The sequence below is a fragment of the Ylistrum balloti genome, unplaced genomic scaffold (assembly GCF_031769215.1).
Source record: "Ylistrum balloti isolate Yb309-2 unplaced genomic scaffold, AGI_CSIRO_Ybal_v1 Utg370780, whole genome shotgun sequence".
Taxonomy (NCBI): Eukaryota; Metazoa; Mollusca; class Bivalvia; order Pectinida; family Pectinidae; genus Ylistrum; species Ylistrum balloti.
In genome coordinates, this window is record NW_026782456.1 from 525,589 (window position 1) to 549,436 (window position 23,848).

General features: G+C 36.9%; 1 protein-coding gene across 1 annotated transcript; it reads left to right on the plus strand.

The window, feature by feature from the left end:
* LOC132558340 (calponin-1-like) lies at window positions 1–19,750 on the plus strand. Its single transcript, XM_060222887.1, has 6 exons — window positions 1–85; window positions 13,482–13,548; window positions 14,028–14,108; window positions 16,758–16,831; window positions 17,670–17,874; window positions 18,024–19,750. The coding sequence occupies exons 2-6, from the start codon at window positions 13,498–13,500 to the stop codon at window positions 18,219–18,221; spliced, it is 609 nt and encodes a 202-aa protein (XP_060078870.1). The 5' UTR covers window positions 1–85; window positions 13,482–13,497; the 3' UTR covers window positions 18,222–19,750.
* Window positions 19,751–23,848: the final 4,098 nt, after the last annotated feature.

The following is a 23,848-nucleotide window of genomic DNA, read 5'->3' on the forward strand; positions in this document are numbered from 1 at the left end:
GACGGACTTACACACACGAATACCAACAACTGTTTTTCATATTGGACAGGTGGATTACTATTTTTCACAATTTCAGCTAGTTTTGGTAAGTACACATTTTTGTCTCCTGTACCTGTCTCCCTCGCCCGTCACCCTAGATCATGTCATGCCTTTACCTTCCCCTAGTGTACAACAGTATAACGACATTCCGACCTATTCAAAGAGATGAAACACAACTACAGATACGTATATAGGTACCGGTGACATTCTTAGGATTGTCTTGATGACACCGGTATGTGAAATGACCATTTACTGATTGTAACACTAAAGGGGTAAAACTGTATCCATTTTACCTGTCTTGCAGGTGCGAATATCAGGTAGCGTGGCCAAATTTTTACGTGTACTTCCGTTTTATTATATACACATTTAATGAAGGTTATAATCGGGGATTAGGAATGGTACATAAATATTTATACCTACATTATAGGTAAATTATCAAACACAACAAATGTAATACCCTTGTATACCTGTAGAACAATCAGTGAACAGGTAAGTATTAATAACGTGTGGCACCTGTCGTATACACACCAGCTTTAATCAACAAATGAGGAATTGACCATATAACGTCTACTGTTACAAACCAGTAGGAGTTCGTACACGTTGCTGACAGACATATGTACGTGATCGGGGTATATAGATTATCGGAGATCGATTTATTACGCGTTTGGGACTGTAATAGTGTCTCCCCTGGAGGTGATTATGGAAGATATCACTATAATTCAACAGGAAGCTTTCCGGCCTATTAACAAAACCAGAAACAGGCCCCGAGGTGCCCCATGGCTAACTACCCGTCTATGGTTGGGTAGGTCTGGATGAAATCATACATGATTGTTCTTCGGTATGCTTTCAAATTACGAATAAATTCATCTGATTAAACATCGTGTTATATATATTTGTTTATGTGTGTGCATTATCATGCAGATCTAGATCTAAATACGTGGTATTATCATCTTGAGAACGAAATCATAACACCATACCTTCATCAAGATTCTTTATCTGACCACAGACTTATAACACTCTTAATACAACCTGTTGTGAACGTGAAAAAATATAGCCGTCGTGATATTTACAGCCATTTGTGACGGTTTTTTTTCCACAATGAGATTTGACATTATAAAGTTTGACATATACTGGGGGATACATGCCCAGATACAAGTTGTACTGCGATAAAGTACCTTACGTGATGATCCAAACATTTAGGCGAGAGGCTAAATTTAGAGACACAGACTTCCCGTGATTAAAATACCACGGCAGTTGACCGTATATGGAGTTGAATAAATTAGTTTTCATACATGGCCAAGACCTGAATGAGTAATCCATTTGCATGTGTGTAGCGTGAGGAATGGATGATGAAGTGAATGTACTGTGTTGTCGCTGGTATTTGTGCAGCGACGGAAATCCTGCCGATACATTTGCAGTTAAAGTTCACAGTTATAAAATATTGTAGATTAAAAGGTGAGGTATTGTTATCAATAATTGTTTTTCTTGGTAGGAGAGACACGTTAATCTGTCATCACTCACATATCCCAGTTGTTACCCCAAGTTCTTGTGTAATCTCAGACATCGACGAAGAACTGTGATATAGATTTGTATCACAGTGTTAAACCTAGACCCTTAACTAGTAAAATAGGCCCTTGCTGTAGTTTGAACTCTACTTTTTAGTTTTTAACCCCTGTTGGATACCTAGACATGTTGTAGTTAAAAACCTCTGTTGTGTTCCCTCTCCTGCTGTAGTCATTGACCCTTGTTGTAATTTAGACTCATGTTTTCGTTCTAAACTCTATTTTAATACTCTGTCCTATAGTCATAAACCGTTAGACTATTTGATGAAGTCCAAGACCCAAACCCATAGACTCTTTGATGAAGTCCGAATTCCAAACCCATAGACTCTTTGATGAAGTCCGAATTCCAAACCCATAGACTCTTTGATGAAGTCCGAATTCCAAACCCATAGACTCTTTGATGAAGTCCAAAACTCAAACAACATAGACTCTTTGATGAAGTCCAAGACTCAAACAACATAGACTCTTTGATGAAGTCCGAATTCCAAACCCATAGACTCTTTAATTAAGTCCAAAACTCAAACAACATAGACTCTTTGATGAAGTCCAAGACTCAAACAACATAGACTCTTTGATGAAGTCCTAATTCCAAACCCATAGACTCTTTGATGAAGTCCGAATTCCAAACCCATAGACTCTTTAATTAAGTCCAAGACTCAAATAACATAGACTCTTTAATGTAGTCCAAGACTCCAACACATAGTACTTCAAGATTCAATCCCATAGACTATTTAATGAAGTCCATGACCCAAACAACATAGACTCTTTAATGAAGTCCAAGACCTAAACACATAGACACTTGATGAAGTCCAAGACTCGGACACATAGACTCTTTAATGAAGTCCAAGACCCAAACACATAGACTATTTGATGAAGTCCAAGACCCAAACACATAGACTCTTTAATGAAGTCCAAGACCCAAACTCACAGACTCTTTAATGTAGTCCAAGACCCAAACACATAGACTATTTGATGAAGTCCAAGACCCAAACACATAGACTCTTTAATGAAGTCCAAGACCCAAACACATAGACTCTTTAATGAAGTCCAAGAATCAAACCCATAGACACTTTAATGAAGTCCTGTTGTGCACAGCAAAAGATCACTAGATACAGTATACACGTGTTGCTGGTTTGTACAATACACATTTTATAACGTGCAATGTAATGAATTGAAGCCGAGCTAGGTACCGGAACAGCCGGAAATTGGATTAAAACATTTCATGCTTGATGCGTCAGACTTTCCTCCCATTTTTCTTCCTATTCATGTTTATAACTCATCTTTCAAGTGCTTGTGTAGTGTGTAATAATAATACTTGTCAGTCTCCATTTCACGATCGCTAGAGCTTGAGATATTGTGTATTACTTACTATATATTTATTGAAGTAAAGTATGATAAAATTAGTCAGATATTGTGATTCTGGTAAAAGGGTTTTAAACTTTAAAGAAATTGTTTTTATGTCGAACTGACGTGAGTGGACTTTGTGATGACACTTGTCTTTTTTTTTTTTTTTTTAAAGATTTTATATGTAAGTAACGCGGATATACGGTTGGAATGTTTCTAATATTTCTTACTTTCGCGTGTGGGAATGGAATTCTTAGCATACCTCCGTGATTATACAGTGTATATTGGTAAGGCCAGTATGTCACCAGGCTAATTATCATATCGCTAAGTCAGAGAGAGTAACATATTATAACTACCGTCCACAAACTCTCGTCAGTTTCTAATTCTACTAAAAACCTGACAGGTGACAGACATAGCGTTATAAAATTTAGCAGCGATTATATCCTAGTCCATGATTATATATGCCACTGCAGTTCCGCGTATACAACCTGAGGTTATAGTTACTAAGGTATTTATTTTACGTAAGAGACGTTCATATACATATTTATCCCTGGTCACAAGGTTTAGTCCATTGGCTGCTAAGAAAAAGGATGATCATTTGAGGTCAAGCGGTCAGGGAATTTGGACCACGTGAGGTCAAGTAGACTCTATTCATGCTCGGCCGAGGACATCATTTCTTCAGCTAACACAGTTACCGGTTTCAAATTTCTTTGAAAGCTGAGACATTCTGGAGAGTTAAATGTTTGGCCATGAGTTTTGGTTTATAGTACAAGGTCAGAAGGTTGACCGATACCTGTCATATGTATATTAAGTATCAATCTGTGTTATGTCTATCGTCTGCAACAGTCTGTACACAAAGGGTACCGTCAGCAACAGTCTGTACACAAAGGGTACCGTCAGCTACAGTCTGTACACAAAGTGTACCGTCAGCAACAGTCTGTATACAAAGGGTACCGTCAGCAACAGTCTTTACGAAAGGTACCGTCAGCAACAGTCTGTATACAAAGGGTACCGTCAGCAACAGTCTTTACGAAAGGTACCGTCAGCAACAGTCTGTACCGTCAGCACTGTGATGTCATTTCTGTTTGTGATGTCATTTCTGTGTGTTGTCATTTCTTGTAATGTCATTTCTGTGTGTGATGTCATTTCTGTTTGTGATGTCATTTCTGTGTGTTGTCATTTCTTGTAATGTCATTTCTGTTTGTGATGTCATTTCTGTGTGTTGTCATTTCTTGTAATGTCATTTCTGTTTGTGATGTCATTTCTGTTTGTGATGTCATTTCTGTGTGTTGTCATTTCTTGTAATGTCATTTCTGTGTGTGATGTCATTTCTGTTTGTGATGTCATTTCTGTGTGTTGTCATTTTTTGTAATGTCATTTCTGTGTGCGATGTCATTTCTGTGTGTAATGAGTATTTCTCCATGTAAGAAATACTACAGTGTGTCTGAACACGGACATAGATATAGATGGATATGAAACTACCGTGATGGGAAATTTCTTCCGAATGTATTATTCCCGTCTCGTCGCACTCTTGGTTCAGGAGTGAGTCTCAATGTGCTCGCATTATTATAAATCTCCATTGGAAGAGGTCTCGTATTTACTCCTTATGTTTGATAGATAGATCTGTCTGTCGAGTGCTTGTCTCGGGTATCTAGGTAATAAACCCATGATTAGAAAACCTGTTAAGTGTTAGCTTTAGACACTTCGTCTGCTTCATGTAACCCACAATGGTTTGGTAGGGCGTCGGGCAATCTATACGCTTTATATATACTTCACAAGGATACTCAATACGTAAGCTTCAGATTAACTCGCCGGAAACACTCGTCTGGGGTGGGGGAGGGGTATGGAAGTACCCGAAGTAACAACTCTACAGAGAAGGTATCGGCTTCAGATACAATCGCGTGCCTAAGCTCTATCGCTATTAAATGATGCACACCAGGCAACGAACCGTGCTGAATCCACAAAGTTTGTTCATAAGAACATGTATGTGTGACCGTGATAAACCAGGAATCTTGTTCTAAACTGACTTAACTTCGATAGTTCAATGTTTGGAGAAAAATCTGCTATTGACACTAGGTATTGCGCAGTCAAAGAGAAGTTTCGCCCGTGTACGGCAGAATGCCAGATCGCACGGTTTTAGGTGAAATACATTGGTAAGAATTAATATGAAATAGAACCGAATAGGTTAGGAATAAGGCTGCACAAACACATGCCCCGTGGCGAAGAATGATCGAACAGCGACATTACACAGGAGTAGATTGGAATATAGTGACGTTGGCTCTAGTGACAGGGCCCACACGTGGCTATCCTACACCTGTACTACGTCACCAGAAGCACCGTTATTGGACCTAGTAGGTGTGTAGGTTAAGTCCATTTGTGTGAATTCATTTAATTTTGATATCGGGCTTATCGCAGCAATGATTTACCAATGAATGGGCTGTGACGAAGTGAGATTAGGGTATTGTCTATACAGAAACACAAATCCCGTCCGACAACAACCCATAGAACTGTATACACACATAGTGACAGGTGATCCGAGATCGCTGACGATGAATTAAACATTACAGGGTCGTTCAAGGTTGTGCTCATATTTCAACCGTTGTAGATATCGTTTCACCCATCAAGTCCATGAATCACAAACCTAGAATATATTTTGTAGATGAATGCATGTTCGAACACAGAAAATAAAATGTCTTCACTGTAGAGTTATAAACAAAGCAGACAAACAATACACATTAGCTCTATACATGTATATCCGTGATGCTCGATACATTTATCCCATAACAGTAATAGAACGTTCTCATTTCACGTCCGTCATGATCATGTGACCAGAAACAGACGACATTTTGTCGTCGTAAGTTCATTAGAATCAATGTATGTGTATTTATTATTTGATCCAAAGTCATGTATTCAAAGTTCATTATTGTCACGTGTGGTTGATTATTGTTACAAACAGAATTTAAATTTCGACAGCTAACAGTAGTATGATGCAATTATATACAGCGTTGCATTGGTTTTAGAATTTCATGTTGCTTAAAAGTCGATCATAATCCTCGTCTATATTCATGAATATTGATTAATGGAGCCGACTGTGCATTGTCATGAGGAATGGTATATTGTTAAATGTTTTCAATCTCCTTTACAATACATGTATCATTGTTTCAACTTAGCTACAATTCTTAGCGAAACTGATAGAAACCCAAATTAGTCTGCTGTCATCGTTACAACATTTGGAACATTCATATTTCCTCTTTTCCCGTCTTTGTTTATTTGACAAGTCGTCTGTCCTCCTTTGGAGATATTGCGGTGATCATGGAATCCGAACAAACACACCAGCAGGAAACTGTGTTGTTATGGTTACCGGGAAATTCTTCGTCACGTCTTTTGTTTTAAAGACACGTGACCATGGGTCATTTTGGATCGATTGATAGCAAAGAGGCGTGACCGAGATGACGTAGTTTGTTAGGACCCATCCTTGGCATGGTCGGTCCGACAGCGGAGGAAAATCGATTACCATGATATCCATGCTTTACACGTGTGGGAGAAGATATTGACGTAATGCTAAAAAATGACAATAATCTATGGGGGTTCTGTTGCTGTACATGAAAAATACACAACTTATCTGTAAAATATTGGTGTCATTGATATCAGGTTGAGTTTGATTCTGTTTACTGGGTTTACGCTGTTGTCTATGGTAGAAATACGGTATATATATGATGGCAGATATTGACCTTATTGAAATGAAATGTAGGATAGATTTTACAGCTAAGTATGGTAGCCTTGTTAATTAATGATGCCTCTCTTGATAGTATGTTGATAGTCTGGAGAGAAATGGTGTTTTATGCAGAATCCGGTATGTTATAAACGGTTCACTGCTGATCACTGGGGTATTTGTAGAACTGTTTGCGTTATAGGTGACAGTGTTTTCAGACCAGATCTGGAGACAATGCGACATGTGTTAGGTAGGGTTGAGTTTAGAAAATTTCCGACCCAGTGGGCAGAGAACTGTTACAAATGGCCATAATTCGTGTCACGCTGACTGTAACGGAATCGCATACCACCGTGAATGATAGAAAGTGTTCCCAGTGTACCTGACCTACCCTAGGACGTCAGGCACGAACAGGTCAGATTGCCGTGGTAAGAAGGATGTATAGGAATATACCACGTGACGCAAAACTTTAAAAATCATTCACAACTGTATTTTTACACCAAGATATTTGTTTTCAGGTAGGTAGCGCCTGTATGAACAAGCATAACGTAGGTACGATTTAGTCTGTAAAAGTCTTTGGTACAATTAAGTTCACGTGACAGATGACACTAAAACCCCAGGGTAGTTGTGCTGACACAGTGTGATGTGTATAGTTCTAATGCATTAACTGTGTTTTCTCGACAGATTACTCTCACGCCAATTCCGTGAAATAATTCTTACAGTTCTAAATTCTAACCTAGATGTCTAGTGATATTTCACTCCTAATTCCATCGTCATTACGTAATACACGACCGATGGACATGTACGAACTGCTGAGTTGACAATTTTAGGTTACCTGGGTCAGTACATTTAAAAGCTCGGAATAGCAATTTGCCATCAAATATATATCTTCTCATTTACCTGTGTGCACGAGGCGTTTTTCGATGCATATTTACAGCACCATGCTTTTGGTTAGAGATTACAAAACGATTTATACAAACATGTCGCTTTATTTACATCGTACTGTGTTCTACTTCAATACACAACAATGCTGCTTCCTTTTAATTTACCACACCCAAACATTTAACAATTGAAGAGGGAACTGTTATTTATAAATGCTTCCAACATATGCATCATTACAATGGCAACCTCGTTAGATCTGTTTCTTCAACGGAAAATAATTTCTAGACAAGAATTTAAAATGGCCGTTTTTATTAAACGACGTATACCTATAGATATACGTATACATAAATGTACATGTACAATTTTTTTTTAAAATACTGTTTTGAAAAGCTGTTGACAAGACTAAGATAGGGGTACAAAACAGTCATAGAGATACTCTAGGATGTGTAAAAAAAAAGCCTTCAGGGTAAGTAATCTCTCCCCCACCGTACCAAACAAGTTCATGTTGTTTTCATGATTCTTTGAACGCAAGTGATGCCATGTGAATATGTCGATATGTTTTAATCTTCGTCTTTAGAACCTCTTTCCTTTGTTTGAGGTTGACCTTCGTTAACACAATCACGCGTTCCCCATATAGTATATAATTTTCATCTGGATTTGCTTGATGACTTTGGAACATGACACGAAGACAGTACCTAACAATAAATACCTTTAAAAAAAAAAAAAACACAGGAAAAAATCTGCAAAAAAAAAGACAGTACCTGACTATAAATACGTTAAAAAAAACAAGAAAAAATATGTACCCTATCACATTAGTCGCCTCTCATGATAATCTAATATCCGCAGGCACGTGTAAACGGGTATCCAACCCCTACGATAGAATGCTTATTATTTTCCTGGATGCTACAGTTTCAGCCGGATTTCTTTCGATATAAGAAAGATCACATGCAGTCCATTTCCTGTCGTGATAGTGATCTTCAACGCGTGTACAAGTACATATAGTTTTTACATAACTTTCCCGCTGTACATATAACCTGTATCAACTTTACATCTGTCAAAACATATGACCACTATCCTGTCCCACTTTGTCAACATTGTCACCTTTTCAGTTAGAACTGGTAACAGCTGACTGAGACATTGACAGTGTATCCTCCTACGGTAATAAACCTGGCCAGGTAAGGACACAACTCTGTGTAAATATTCGTCCATGTACATGTAAGTAATCTGTTAGTGCGTTCATAAATTCTGGAAATAACTGGTATCCAAACCGCAAGTCAATCACTCTCTGTAACATTTGTTCGAAATTTGTAGTTAGATATTTTAGAACCGATTTCTTCTCCTTTCTTTATATTTATTCTCTGTTTACTACCTTAAATATTGCGAAGATGTGAAGCACTTTCACGTAAATAAACAAAGAAATTACCCTGGAAAATCCCAAAATAGATCACAGTCACATGTAGCACAGTAATGCCAATATGGCGTTGAACTCATGGCGTCACAGGTTTGGAGCCCGAAAACGAGGTCAACGCCTCTCAGCCAAAGGTGTGTTTTTCAGAAAAGTCTCAATTTCTCAGTAACGGAACATTCCACGGCATTCGCGTTTTCGGCAATGTGTATTTCATATGCACAACTATTTTTTAAGCTCAACATAGCTGGCCTCTCAGGGTACACTTTATTTTCATTTCATCCGAGAAACCAGAAGCAATCTAATTTTATCGGAAATTTCTTTGGTGACTCTACTTGCATTCTTTGTTCATGTTGCTCAAATTTCTGTTTGGATTTGTTTTGTTTTTCTACTCGTGTCCGCATGGATTTGGGCAATCCTTAACTTGTGGGCAGGGATTTATGCCAGGCCTATATAAATCTGTCGTTAGTGAAGCGATTTTTTCTCCTTTGATCGTTTGAGTCGATGATTTACGGTCGAACTCATTCTTATTCAGTTGTATCATACCTCAAATATGCAACCCTATCAACGCACGCCTCGAGATAAGTAATTGTCTAGGTATATCTCCTTTCTCTATGGGAGCAGATACCATTCATCAAATATTGATTCACAGCATACAAGCGTGAAGGTAGTGTAGCGAACACGGACAACAGTCTGAGATCAAGGTAGACGTGGTCAGTGATGTCCGAATACACCTGTAACAACGAAAGTCAATCAGATTACAGGCTTTTTTCCAGGGGTTCTGTGGGGCCGAATACTGGTCAAATTCCCAAATGAATTGATTTCAAAGCATAGCCAATTCCCAAAATATAAAACTTACGCCTAAAGATATCCTACCTACCCTATTGATAATAAGACCTGGCGGAAGAACTGGAAAGGAAATATTGTGACTAATTATGGACGGGTCGATTTGTTAAGGAGGGCGATGTTCTATCTAGGAATGACGAAGAAACTTCATATCAAGAAAAAGGTTGTGCCTAAGAATGTAGTTATTTCAACAAGAAAATGTTTCTATGCCCACAGATCGAAAGATCTGGGGCAAATTGTTTCTGTGCTGTCTATTTGTCTGTCTGCTTGTCTGTCTGTTTGTCTGTTGTCAGCTTTAACTTTGCACATAACTATTGCACCGTAAGAGGTAGGGCTCCCATATTTGGCATGTATGTACCTTGTGACCGGACTTTTACGTTGGTTCCAAAACTTTTGACCACGTGACTTTGACCGTGACCTTTGACCTATATTTGGCCATAACAATTGCACCATAAGAGGTAGGGCTTGCAGACTCAAGTTTTAGGTAATGTTGATTTGTAATGAAGTCAAACAAATCATTACCACAATGAGGACATGTGTGTTTCACAAAGAGTGCATGCAATTAGAACATGCCTTACACAGTACATTTTTAATGACCCACTTCAGAATTTTGTTGCAATCGAGAGCATTGTTTCATAAACACATTTTGTTGGGTTTTTTTCGAAGAGAAAATGATCGTGTCTATTAATAATGATTGGAGTCAAGGAGGGAATATTTTTGCAAAGAAACTTTATTAAGTCTCGTAACCACATTAAGCTATAAGATATAAATGGATTCGTGTCTGGTAAATTTTTGTTAGTTTACTATGTATATACTCGGAATATAAAAAAAAACGGAAATAGTGTAGTATAAATATAAAGCCCTGTAGTTGGTAGTTGTTTTCACTAAAATACATAACAGCCATAAAGAGTCGGGTTTGTTCGTATAATGTATCACCGATAGGTCAATAGGACCAGCCGGTAGGGCTGTATATCATGGTCGTATTTATTCACGACAGGACAACAATAAAGTATGGCGATCTGCTAATAATCTGTACAGTCCACTTCAGTCTGAAGTGTTAACAAACGTGACCGGAGAAGGTCATCGACACAAAGGCATGAGAGGTGTGTAATGATCACAGGGACATGAGAGGTAGTGTAATGATCAAAGGGACATGAGAGGTGTGTAATGATCACAGGGACATGAGAGGTGTGTAATGATCACAGGGACATGAGAGGTAGTGTAATGAGAATAGGGACATGAGAGGTGTGTAATGATCACAGGGACATGAGAGGTGTGTAATGATCACAGGGACGTGAGAGGTATGTAATGATCACAGTGACATGAGAGGTGTGTAATGATCACAGGGACATGAGAGGTGTGTAATGATCACAGTGACATGAGAGGTGTGTAATGATCACAGGGACATGAGAGGTGGTGTAATGATCACAGGGACATGAGAGGTGTGTAATGATCACAGGGACGTGAGAGGTATGTAATGATCACAGTGACATGAGAGGTGTGTAATGATCACAGGGACATGAGAGGTGTGTAATGATCACAGGGACATGAGAGGTGTGTAATGATCACAGTGACATGAGAGGTGTGTAATGATCACAGGGACATGAGAGGTGTGTAATGATCACAGGGACATGAGAGGTGGTGTAATGATCACAGGGACATGAGAGGTGGTGTAATGATCACAGGGACATGAGAGGTGGTGTAATGATCACAGGGACATGAGAGGTGGTGTAATGATCACAGGGACATGAGAGGTGTGTAATGATCACAGGGACATGAGAGGTGGTGTAATGATCACAGGGACATGAGAGGTGTGTAATGATCACAGGGACATGAGAGGTGGTGTAATGATCACATGGACATGAGAGGTGGTGTAATAGTCACAAGAACATGCGAGGTGGTGTAATGATCACAGGGACATGAGAGGTGTGTAATGATCACAGGGACATGAGAGGTGTGTAATGATCACAGGGACATGAGAGGTGGTGTAATGATCACAGGGACATGAGAGGTGGTGTAATGATCACAGGGACATGAGAGGTGGTGTAATGATCACAGGGACATGAGAGGTGGTGTAATGATCACAGGGACATGAGAGGTGTGTAATGATCACAGGGACATGAGAGGTGGTGTAATGATCACAGGGACATGAGAGGTGTGTAATGATCACAGGGACATGAGAGGTGGTGTAATGATCACATGGACATGAGAGGTGGTGTAATAGTCACAAGAACATGCGAGGTGGTGTAATGATCACAGGGACATGAGAGGTGTGTAATGATCACAGGGACATGAGAGGTGTGTAATGATCACAGGGACATGAGAGGTGTGTATTGATCACAGGGACATGAGAGGTGGTGTAATGATCACAGGGACATGAGAGGTGGTGTAATAGTCACAAGAACATGCGAGGTATGTCCTGGTGTGCATTTTTAGTATTTTTCAAGATTGCATTGCATATCAGAGACTAATTAACACATCTTAAATGACGTCATGTACAGGCTACGGTGTCATTGGTTTAGCCTGATAACTTGTAGTAAGAATTCCGATCCTTAATTCAAGTCCCTGTGCTCATATTGAGAGATCTTCGTAATGTACATGTGCGATACTGCGGTCGTGAATTTTAGCAGAAATGGAACCTGAAGGATTGTTGCTTCCGTTAACTGAAAAATGACGCCTTGCGAAGAATGTGTACAAATTTGTTGCCGTCATGGTTGGTTTACGGTCGTATAAAATATATAGATATGGGCCGTCATGGAGAGGCTAGGGTCAACCACATGTCCCTTATACGGGTCTGGTGTTATCAAAGCCCAGAGTTTGAGAACAGGATAGCCCTCCCAGTCGTCCGCACACGTTTGCTTCTGCTATTTAGGGCGCATTAAACAAATACCGCTGACCCCATTATTCCAGACAATTTATGCTTCATCTGATGTGTGGAAATCAGAATTTGTGCTTTCCGTTAAAATACCGATTTCAAGAGGTTTTGTTTCTGCAAACAAATCTGTCCATTTTTTATGGTTGGTTTGATTTTTATAACAAAAATTCGTATGTCCGACCTACATTAGGTATGAACTCTTTTTTCCGGATGTGAAATTGTGTACAGTTATATTGTTCAACAAAACCATTCCGGACACTGAGTCCTGTAAATTATTTGATATGTTTCATAGTTGTCAACATGATCTGGTGAATCGAACAGACCGAGGTAATTAGGGAGACGACTTAGGGCCGCGATCGTTCACACCGATTTACTTCCGGAAGACTTCATTAGTATGGAATTGACCGAACCCGCGTTCGTGTTGTAAATTGTCATTTACCACGTATTTGCATAATAATGATTATATTTGCATACAATTATATCTTTACACATACACACATTTATCTGTTTACATAGTCTACTACTGCTACTAATAGATTACACATGTATTTTCGCAACCTAGTCCACTACTGCTACTAATAGTTTACACATGTATTTTCGCAACCTTTAGACAGTTTCATGTTGATAATCGCTTGTGAATAAAATGAAATGGTGTTTGACCGATGTTCTATAAAAATCTTCGTGGAAATGAAGCAAATAACAGGTAGTTGATTAGATTATGTAACGGGGGTGCTTACAAATTTTATTAATACTGTATATTTACAATATTAATTTTTTGACATTCATAGATAACGAAACTTATGTTACTGTCTATTTCAGATTTTTCTTGGAAGTCATGGCGAAACGGATGACGGGATATGGTCTAACTGCAGACATACATAGAAAGGTATAAACCTGTTAGAGTTACTTCCCTTTAGTAAAATGCCTCGGGCACAGACATTTTTCTTTAAAAGCAATTGATATTTCATTAGTTAATGCCAGATGATTGAATGGCATGTATAAGGGCTGATGTACCCCAAAAATATGTTCCAGTCTCGTGAACACGTGCTTTGTATACGCCTTTTGCGGTGTTTTATTTTAGTGTTTTACTGTTAGGTTGGCGAAAATTGTTTCATGTTTCGTGACAATTATTATTGTCCATGATGGTTTTTATAAACCTTGTCATTCGGAGATTGACTTCCTGTTTTTAAGTTTTTATTAGTTTTTCTGTATACAACCTGAATTTTCAAAAATCTGATCTATGTTCTCATATGTTTACTATTCCAAAACCAAATCTTTCATAATAACTATATTTTTTTTAAAAATATAATATAATAACTATATTTTAATCTGTCTGTTCTGTACCAATCGCCTGTTAATCTGTAGCGGAAAGAACAATACAACAATGAGATTTACAGAGAGCAGGAGGCAAGACTTTGGATAGAAGATGTCACTGGAGTTAAACTGGTATGTAATTCTATCGACAAATCACAGTCAATTTCAAAGTTTTACTACTCACCTGCAGTCTCTACAACCACGCTTTGATTCAAAGTTCGTTAACCTCGCTCTTTGCCACGATTCCTTGGGCAAACTCCTTCAATATATTGACAACCTTTTCAATAAGGTTAACTTAAAATATGGATATAATAGTTAACTACAGATATTGCTGTACCTACAGAGTATTATCACTAGTTAACTACAGATATTGCTGTACCTACAGAGTATTATCACTAGTTAACTACAGATATTGCTGTACCTACAAAGTATTATCACTAGTTAACTACAGATATTGCTGTACCTACAGAGTATTATCACTAGTTAACTACAAATATTGCTGTACCTACAGAGTATTATCACTAGTTAACTACAGATATTGCTGTACCTACAGAGTATTATCACTAGTTAACTACAGATATTGCTGTACCTACAGAGTATTATCACTAGTTAACTACAGATATTGCTGTACCTACAGAGTATTATCACTAGTTAACTACAGATATTGCTGTACCTACAGAGTATTATCACTAGTTAACTACAGATATTGCTGTACCTACTGAGTATTATCACTAGTTAACTACAGATATTGCTGTACCTACTGAGTATTATCACTAGTTAACTACAGATATTGCTGTACCTACAGAGTATTATCACTAGTTAACTACAGATATTGCTGTACCTACAGAGTAGTATCACTAGTTAACTACAAATATTGCTGTACCTACAGAGTATTATCACTAGTTAACTACAGATATTGCTGTACCTACAGAGTATTATCACTAGTTAACTACAGATATTGCTGATATAGTTAACTACAGATATTGCTGTACCTACAGTTAACTACAGTATTATCACTAGTTAACTACAGATATTGCTGTACCTACAGAGTATTATCACTAGTTAACTACAGATATTGCTGTACCTACAGAGTATTATCACTAGTTAACTACAGATATTGCTGTACCTACAGAGTATTATCACTATTGCTGTACCTACAGAGTATTATCACTAGTTAACTACAGATATTGCTGTACCTACAGAGTATTATCACTAGTTAACTACAGATATTGCTGTACCTACAGCGTATTATCACTAGTTAACTACAGATATTGCTGTACCTACAGAGTATTATCACTAGTTAACTACAGATATTGCTGTACCTACAGAGTATTATCACTAGTTAACTACAGATATTGCTGTACCTACATAGTATTATTACTAGTTAACTACAGATATTGCTGTACCTACAGAGTATTATTACTAGTTAACTACAGATATTGCTGTACCTACAGAGTATTATCACTAGTTAACTACAGATATTGCTGTACCTACAGAGTATAATTACTAGTTAACTACAGATATTGCTGTACCTACAGAGTATAATTACTAGTTAACTACAGATATTGCTGTACCTACAGAGTATTATCACTAGTTAACTACAGATATTGCTGTACCTACAGAGTATTATCACTAGTTAACTACAGATATTGCTGTACCTACAGAGTATTATCACTAGTTAACTACAGATATTGCTGTACCTACAGAGTATAATTACTAGTTAACTACAGATATTGCTGTACCTACAGAGTATTATCACTAGTTAACTACAGATATTGCTGTACCTACTGAGTATTATCACTAGTTAACTACAGATATTGCTGTACCTACTGAGTATTATCACTAGTTAACTACAGATATTGCTGTACCTACAGAGTATTATCACTAGTTAACTACAGATATTGCTGTACCTACAGAGTATTATCACTAGTTAACTACAGATATTGCTGTACCTACAGAGTATTATCACTAGTTCATGTACAGATATTGCTGTACCTACAGAGTATAATTACTAGTTAACTACAGATATTGCTGTACCTACAGAGTATTATCACTAGTTAACTACAGATATTGCTGTACCTACAGAGTATTATCACTAGTTAACTACAGATATTGCTGTACCTACAGAGTATTATCACTAGTTAACTACAGATATTGCTGTACCTACATAGTATTATCACTAGTTAACTACAGATATTGCTGTACCTACAGAGTATTATCACTAGTTAACTACAGATATTGCTGTACCTACAGAGTATTATCACTAGTTAACTACCGATATTGCTGTACCTATAAAGGACCGCTCTACTTTGCGCCGATGGTTCATTCTATTACATGATAAGGTATTTCGGTAGAATTGTTAGGTGCAGTTTCATGCTCCAATGTCCAACTTTCGGGATTGCAAGTTGAAGGCTTGACGTTCTGCTGAAATTATAAGGTGTATTAAAATAATGAAATATATTATTCATTTAACTGAAGCAACTTTCAATCAAGATTTCGAGATTTGTTTTTATCAATTCTCAATTACCTCCATCGCCTTCAAGCCTTCTGACAAGTCACAACAAGACGAAACATCTAATTCATTATTTGAATTTACTGTCCCGATTCTAAATTTGTATTGAAATATGCAGTTTTCTTTTGTAGTGTCTTTTGTACAATGATCCAAGTTATGTTATCTTAATTGGTGAAATCTTCTCTCCTTGTATGTATGTGTTTTTAGTTCTTGTAAGGGCGCAAAACCCCAGACAGTCTAATGTTGAGGTGTACCGCTTTACATTTCAGGGTGAAGAAAGGAACACGCCCCTCACGTGGGACGGATTACACAACCATCTCAAAGACGGAACTGTCCTTTGCAAGTAGGTGACATACATTGTTTAAAGGAACCGTCTACCAGACTGTACAAAAATGCCAAGTTTTAGGTTTGCAAATGCATTGCCAGAAAGCTTTCAAATCTTTAAGAACAACATGGTAGAATGCTTTCAATTTTGAAACATTTACAATTTGAAAACAGACTGTCAGAATGTTTTTTGTTTGTGAACACCAGAAGCAGATCAAAGTGAAAAATGTGACAGGAATATGCCAACAGCAAAACATCATGTTCCTTACATTGAACATCAAGTAGTTTAGTTAAATAACCAATAAATCAGACAGTTCTATATGATTGGTCATTCTGAAATGATGGAAATGTTACACGCTTTTTCATTGGATAGTTTTCATGATTTAATCCCCAATAGACGCTAGCCCAAACATGGCGACCATCTGTCCATTTGTTGTAGAGGTTCGGCATTGGAGTAATTTACTGTAACGACACAATCAGATGTGTCATCGAAATGTGAAGTGAAGAGAAATAAGATGACTTCATCTCATGTTAAAACCAAAATCCATTATCTAATTTCCATACATAAAAACATACGGCCATACATTGTATTTGGTGTAACTATGAATCTGACTAAGACTTGACCAAATTGTTCGCCACATTTTTCGCTTACACAATTAATATGATATTATGTATCACATTTTTAAATATATAGTAAAAGGTTGTCTACCAAGACGCATGTTAAGGGATGTGTGTGTGTGTGTGTGTGTGTGTGTGTGTGTGTGTGTGTGTATTTCTGGTTTCATTGCGTCCACAAAGTAAAATGAGAAATTAAGATATGTAACAATTTCAATAAATGTGCGATTTTTTTATTATAGATTAATTAACACATTGTCACCTGGTTCTGTGGGGAAGATTAATACTTCACCTATCAACTTTCATATGATTGAGAACATCGGCAAATTCCTGTCCGCTATTGAGAAATACGGAGTAGCCAAAGAGGACCAGTTCAACACACCTGATCTCTTCGAGAATGTCAACATGCTGGCCGTGGTCAATACCCTTCACGCGCTGGGCAGGGCGGTACGTCACATCCACATATATGTTGTAATAAACATTACGGTATATTGAAAATATTTTGTTTTTGTTGTGTTCCGAATTGGTTTAAGGTTCTATAAAACCTGTAGACACCAGATGACTGTTAACTTTAAATGGTAAATCAATTGTTACAGGCACAGAAAAAAAACTACCAAGGATCTGTCCTTGGTCCTAAGGAGGCCGACTACAACCCACGTAACTTTGATGAGGAAGTCCTGAACAAAGGCCAGACGGTGATCGGGCTACAGGCCGGCTCCAACAAGGGAGCTTCCCAAAGCGGCATGAGCTTTGGACGAACACGCAGTATCAACGAACCCTATGTGTCCAGCTGAAGCCGTTTTCCCTAGGAATTAAAAATTGTGTAGGTCATACTTAGTATATGAAGTCATACCGCTTTAGTTTAGGTGGTTAGAACCATTCTCTACTTAATATCTTAATGTTCCGGCTCCAGTCATTCATAGTCTCCGATATTTGCTGGCGAAACATCATTAAGAGGTTCTGATGCTGTCTAGATCTGAATTTGATATTGTGTATTATTAAAGAAATCAAGTAAGGCAACATCAGTGAATTTTTGTTTTTGTGTCAGTTTGTTTATTAAATATAACCAGTTGTAGATATTTGCCACACTGAAAATAATTTTACAAATCATTTTACAACTAATTCATATTTAGTGAACATCTTAAAAAATGTATCAAAATGAATTGCTAGCAGTAAGGATTTATTGTTAGAGCTATTGTATATGGATGTTATAGAGTGTTTCGCTACTTAAACTTTGAACACCCAATATTAGCAAGAGTACATGTTGATGTAGCGTAAATTCTTTGTGATTCATTGACCTAAAACTTAAGTTTTTATCTGGATGTTTCAAAGGACAGATATGTATAATCATCATAGTATGAGGCTGACTTATCTAGAACATTCAACATAAACAAGAATTTCTGATCCCTGATTATGGCTGGCTCGGCCAACATGTCCTGTTGTGCATGGCTCTTCCTGCAAACATTTGTCTGATTATTCTTCATCAGTAAGGATTGCGAAGTGCTGTTTTGGAACGTACTGTACCAGCTGTGTAAATCGTGTATGCTCAATGTACCTTAAAATTGATGTCGATTTTTTTTTTTTCGATTCCACATTATTTCTGTATAATTCTACATTTTAAATTTGTTTACATTATACCTGAAAGTCCTACCAGATTAAGTAGAACTTGTACATCTTGTTCAGGGTTTCAATTTTACAGTCAATTTTAAAAACTTTTTTCTCCTTTCTGAACACTACTTTTTTCGAATCTAAGTTAAGTGTTGTAAATCGTTTCTATGGCTACAGAATATATTGTTGATCTGAAAAAGGCGAAGTTAGTTGGTTGTGAAATGTTACATGTTTGTTATGGTATACAAGGAAGGCCATCCTTGTGAAGTTAATAGAACTGAAAGGTAGGTCTACACTGCTAGATGTTTTCTACTAAGGAATCTATTTTCCGATACTGGGTAATTTCGTGTATTTGCAGATGTTTGCGTGCCTTAATACAAAATGTCATCAGCATTAACAGTGATGTATGAATGAAAACAAAGATGGGGCCAAAACGTGTTTATTTGCTGTAATTCTATTTTGGATATGTAGTTTTTTCCTTTTTCCTCTTCATTATTTTTTTTTCTTTTAATCCATGTTTTTGAGAATTCGTTCAATCTTAGTCATTATCATTTTCCGTTTGATGAACATCATTGTTTGTAAAACTCATTTTTCAAGATCAATCATTATCTAGTCTAGCCTTATATATATATCAACGCACATTCTTATCACAAACGCCTTGTATTATTCTTTAAGCTGGCAGTTTTGTCTAATTATCTTTCCCGCTAACTTAATATTGTATCATTAATGAAAAATGTTTTAATCGTTATGGTAATATTTTATTTTTACAATTATTTTAGATAAGATTGTAAAATAATTAACAAATATCAATTAAAATGTTTGTTTACTAAATAATAACACTACTTAATTGTGTTACTACATAATACCCACTAGATAATAACACTACACGTGAAATTGATAACTATGCAGATCTTAAGACGAGTAGAAATTTCAGAAGTGAAATGGAACCAATTTAGCCTCTGATGAGATCTGACCAATGTTTGTTTTGTGGACACATTTTTACGTTGTCATTTTGACTCATAAAGAGTAATAAGTATATTAGTCTTTGATAACCATATACATTTTATTGACTTTTGTTCCTGTTGTATTTTATATTGTAAACGCATTTTATACGGGAAATATATACATTAATTAGTACTGAACATAACAAATGCCTCGGACGGCCTTGTTATTATCAGTTTTTATCAAAGTGCTGCTTACAATTTTGTGGTAATGTGAAACAAGATTCCTTTATATATTTTCAGAAATTAGGATAACACGGCGTTTTCAATTTTGTACCTACAGTCCAGACATTCACCCTAGTATTATCCAGGCCGAATATTCTACCTCATGATCCTAAGACAATGTCGGACAAACAAAGAACAGTCGAAATAAACACAAACACTGATATAAATAAATTTGGGTCTTTGTTTCTGTTTTTTTTTTTTTTTTTTGGGGGGGGGGGTCATTTATAAAATTGACTTAAAACCTTCATTCCCTTACTTAATATTTTGAGTTGAAAGTCATTTCACCACCTTCGCGTGAATTATTTATTCAAGAAAATGGTTTCAGATTAAAGCTTAAAATTGTATATAAAAATAAAAGCAGATGTATTGTCATGTTGTGCTTTAAACGTGATCTATTGTGTACCTATATATCATTGTATTTTGTCTGGTGTATTTACACGTGAAATATACTTGCTATTGATGTACGAATTGGCAATGCAATTTTTGTACATAATATAAAATTCTAAAATGGATTTTTTGTTATAAAACTGCACGGAAAACGTAGTCATGAGCAATTAGATTAATGAGATCATGAAAGCCAAAATACCACCAACTTTCCACTGCTAGCTTAGCTCTTCATGTATTGAACAACGTTAACTGTTAAGAAGATACATTTCGGTAAATAATGAAGACAAAGTTTTCTTCATCACCAGAATATTGTTTCAAAATAAATTTGAGACACTACTTCTTACAAATACACTATATTCTTACTTTTTGTGTTCGCATTCGGTACTAGGCACAATGTCTCGCAATCAGCTTTGATGTGAAATCGATAATAAATACCTTGGAGGTGAAAAGAAATCGTGGCGAGTGCTACGTTCGCTGTGTAACGTATTCAACATGTGTGTTTATGATATTGAGAGAGTACATTCCATTATGTAACATAAGCTGTATAACGTATGCACTGGGGTAATGGTCGGCGTTGTATAAAGCATGAGTTTTAAAATATACATGTGCGTTGAGACCATTATCTATTATATAATAAACACGTAAATAACATGTTCAGAATTTGTTCTTTTTCAATGTCATTTACCCTTTCACAGCATACAATAATATACGCTATGTTACACACTATACAGACATCTGTAAATAGTGAAAACGAGATAAAATCCGAAAGACAACTATTTCATATGTCCCCTTGGTCTCTTGTAACGGTAAATCAAAATGGCCGACATGCAGTCATTCTTGGATTGTAACTGTTGTGGTTTGTTCTGGTCATTTCATGAAAATACTGACATGGATCATTCTAAAAATATATTCGTATATGATTCCCTTGGTCCATGGCTTTGCTTGTCCGTATTAGGACTAGTTGTAAAAAAATGGTTTGTAGTAAACCAATTTATGGTGGAAGATTGAGGTCATTTCGCTTTGTCACGTTTGCCACAAAAGTACCCCGCCGATGTAACAACGCGAAAATTGATATGTCTCGTCAGCAGGGTACTTTCGCGTCAAAAGTAGCCAACCAATGGACAAAGCAAAGGGACCGAAATCAGTTACCGTACAATCTATCTTGTTATCGATATTTGTGGTTTTTAGATGGTCTTGCCACATGGTTCCAACTTGTAATTAACCAATATAGAACGTACATCTACTCGTTGATAGTAGTTTGTCTGCCATTTTTATAAAATTAGCTCGATTGGAGATGTCTGATAGAAGTAAGTATGACGACCGCCAATGATTTGAATATTGTACAAAATACACGCAGGTTACCAGAGCCTTTTCATATGGTATTTGATACATTAGAGTTTGACAATGAATTAAACTACATAAAAAACACTTACTATATACGGAGATAACGATGTCAGTCTTTAGGTGCACATTCCCAGTGGATCACATACTTAGAGAAGCAAAACAAAATAAAAAAACCCAACAAGATGAAAAACAATCCTATGATTCAACCACAGTTGTGACTGACTTTTTATAAAAAAAATTCTCCTGAGGTCGAAACCATCGACGAGCTCATCAAAACATGTCACAAATTTAAAGACCTTGCGATGTCCTTTATTTTCAGTGCGTGAACTTTCATTTCCAACTGAGTTTCCGTAATATGCTGTTTAAATTATTTCAAAACACAAACGTTATGAAATGGTTAGAGTATCAGTAAAATCGTCAGAGGGAAATTAGACGTTACAGGACACTTGTCATATGCTAGCGTCATTCTGACGCATCTGATAAGAGCTAAAATTGTTGTTTTTCTCTCGTTTGGAAATGCGTATTTCGTCTGGGGCTATCTCACCAACAGAAAGGAGCTGAGAATCATGATGGGATGGAGCTGGAATAAGGTAACCAACGGAGACCCACAAGGTTACATACACCACTGGGTCAGGTTTATTTAATATCATTCATAAAGATCAGGGAATCCTCAGAAGTGTCAAAAATTGTTCAATTGTATGACTGGGTTTGGGTTGAATGCCATAAAGGGCAACCCTGAGAATTTTCAAGAAATCTTTATCGAGGAAAGAAAATGGTGGCGGCACTATTCCAGTTGTTGATTCTAAAACAGAACAAACGTATGGCTTCTATACTAAAAAGTCGTTGTTTTCACGCTTCGGTAAGGTGGCCATCCTGTATTAAAAATACAGAATCATCAACCTTTTTGTGAAATACTGTTTAATTTGTCAGCGTAACACTGATATGTGGAAATTAGTTCAAGTTATGCCGAGATGACAGAGGTTTCCCTTCCAACTACAGACCAATTTTATTTGAGAAAGTGATTCATGGCTTCCGTCACAAATAGAACCCGTCTTTGGGGAGGTCACTCGTGCAGCCTTATATAATATCGGCAACCTACCATCAGGGGAGAATACTCGCACAGACTTGTGTAATACCAGTTTCGTGGCTGTTGGTTGCCTACTTTTGACAGGAGCTTTTTCTTTTTATGACGAGTAACAGAAATAAAAACTGGACGCTTTTTTTTTGTTTTTGTTTTTGTAGTTTTCTAACAATATATACGTGTGATATAATGGTCAGTTATATGGACAGCGATTCCAAGGCCAAATTATTCTGATGTTCTATCAACTGTTTTTTGTCCGAACGACAAAAAATGAGAGAGAAAAAGTTGGGAGAACTTATTCGGACAAACATGTCGCTATTGAAAGTGTATACAAATATCTCCATAAATTCAATTGATATAGTTTTTCGTCTATATATTTATTTATAATTCTTTATCTGATATGTGATTGCGAGTTTTCAGTGGCAAACAGCTGTAAGTGAAATATATATATGTAATATTGTTGTTTTTTCACATATCTTTTTAAAACTATATCATTGAATTATTCATCAACATGAAACACTTGTATGTAGATAATATTTGAGACTGGATAACAAGTCTTATCGTGTTTATTTCACGGCTCTATTACAATACGTATTGTTCACGACACTATATTGTGACGTCATGTCTTGTGACGTCATAATATGATGTTGTCATGATACATGTAATGCAATAATGTAGCTCGGAAAGTTTGCGATCTTGATAACAGTCGGTTTAGCTGAGGAGCCGGTTTAGCTGAGGAGCCGGTTTCATTGAGAGGCTAACAAGATATTCAACG

What these genes read in the sequence shown, in the direction of transcription:
- LOC132558340 (XM_060222887.1), top strand. Translation starts at nt 13,498, where the DNA reads ATGGCGAAACGGATGACGGGATATGGTCTAACTGCAGACATACATAGA. An exon ending in ATGTCACTGGAGTTAAACTG is followed by an intron (nt 14,109 to 16,757) that starts GTATGTAATTCT and finishes TTTACATTTCAG; the next exon opens with GGTGAAGAAAGGAACACGCC. An exon ending in TTCACGCGCTGGGCAGGGCG is followed by an intron (nt 17,875 to 18,023) that starts GTACGTCACATC and finishes CAATTGTTACAG; the next exon opens with GCACAGAAAAAAAACTACCA.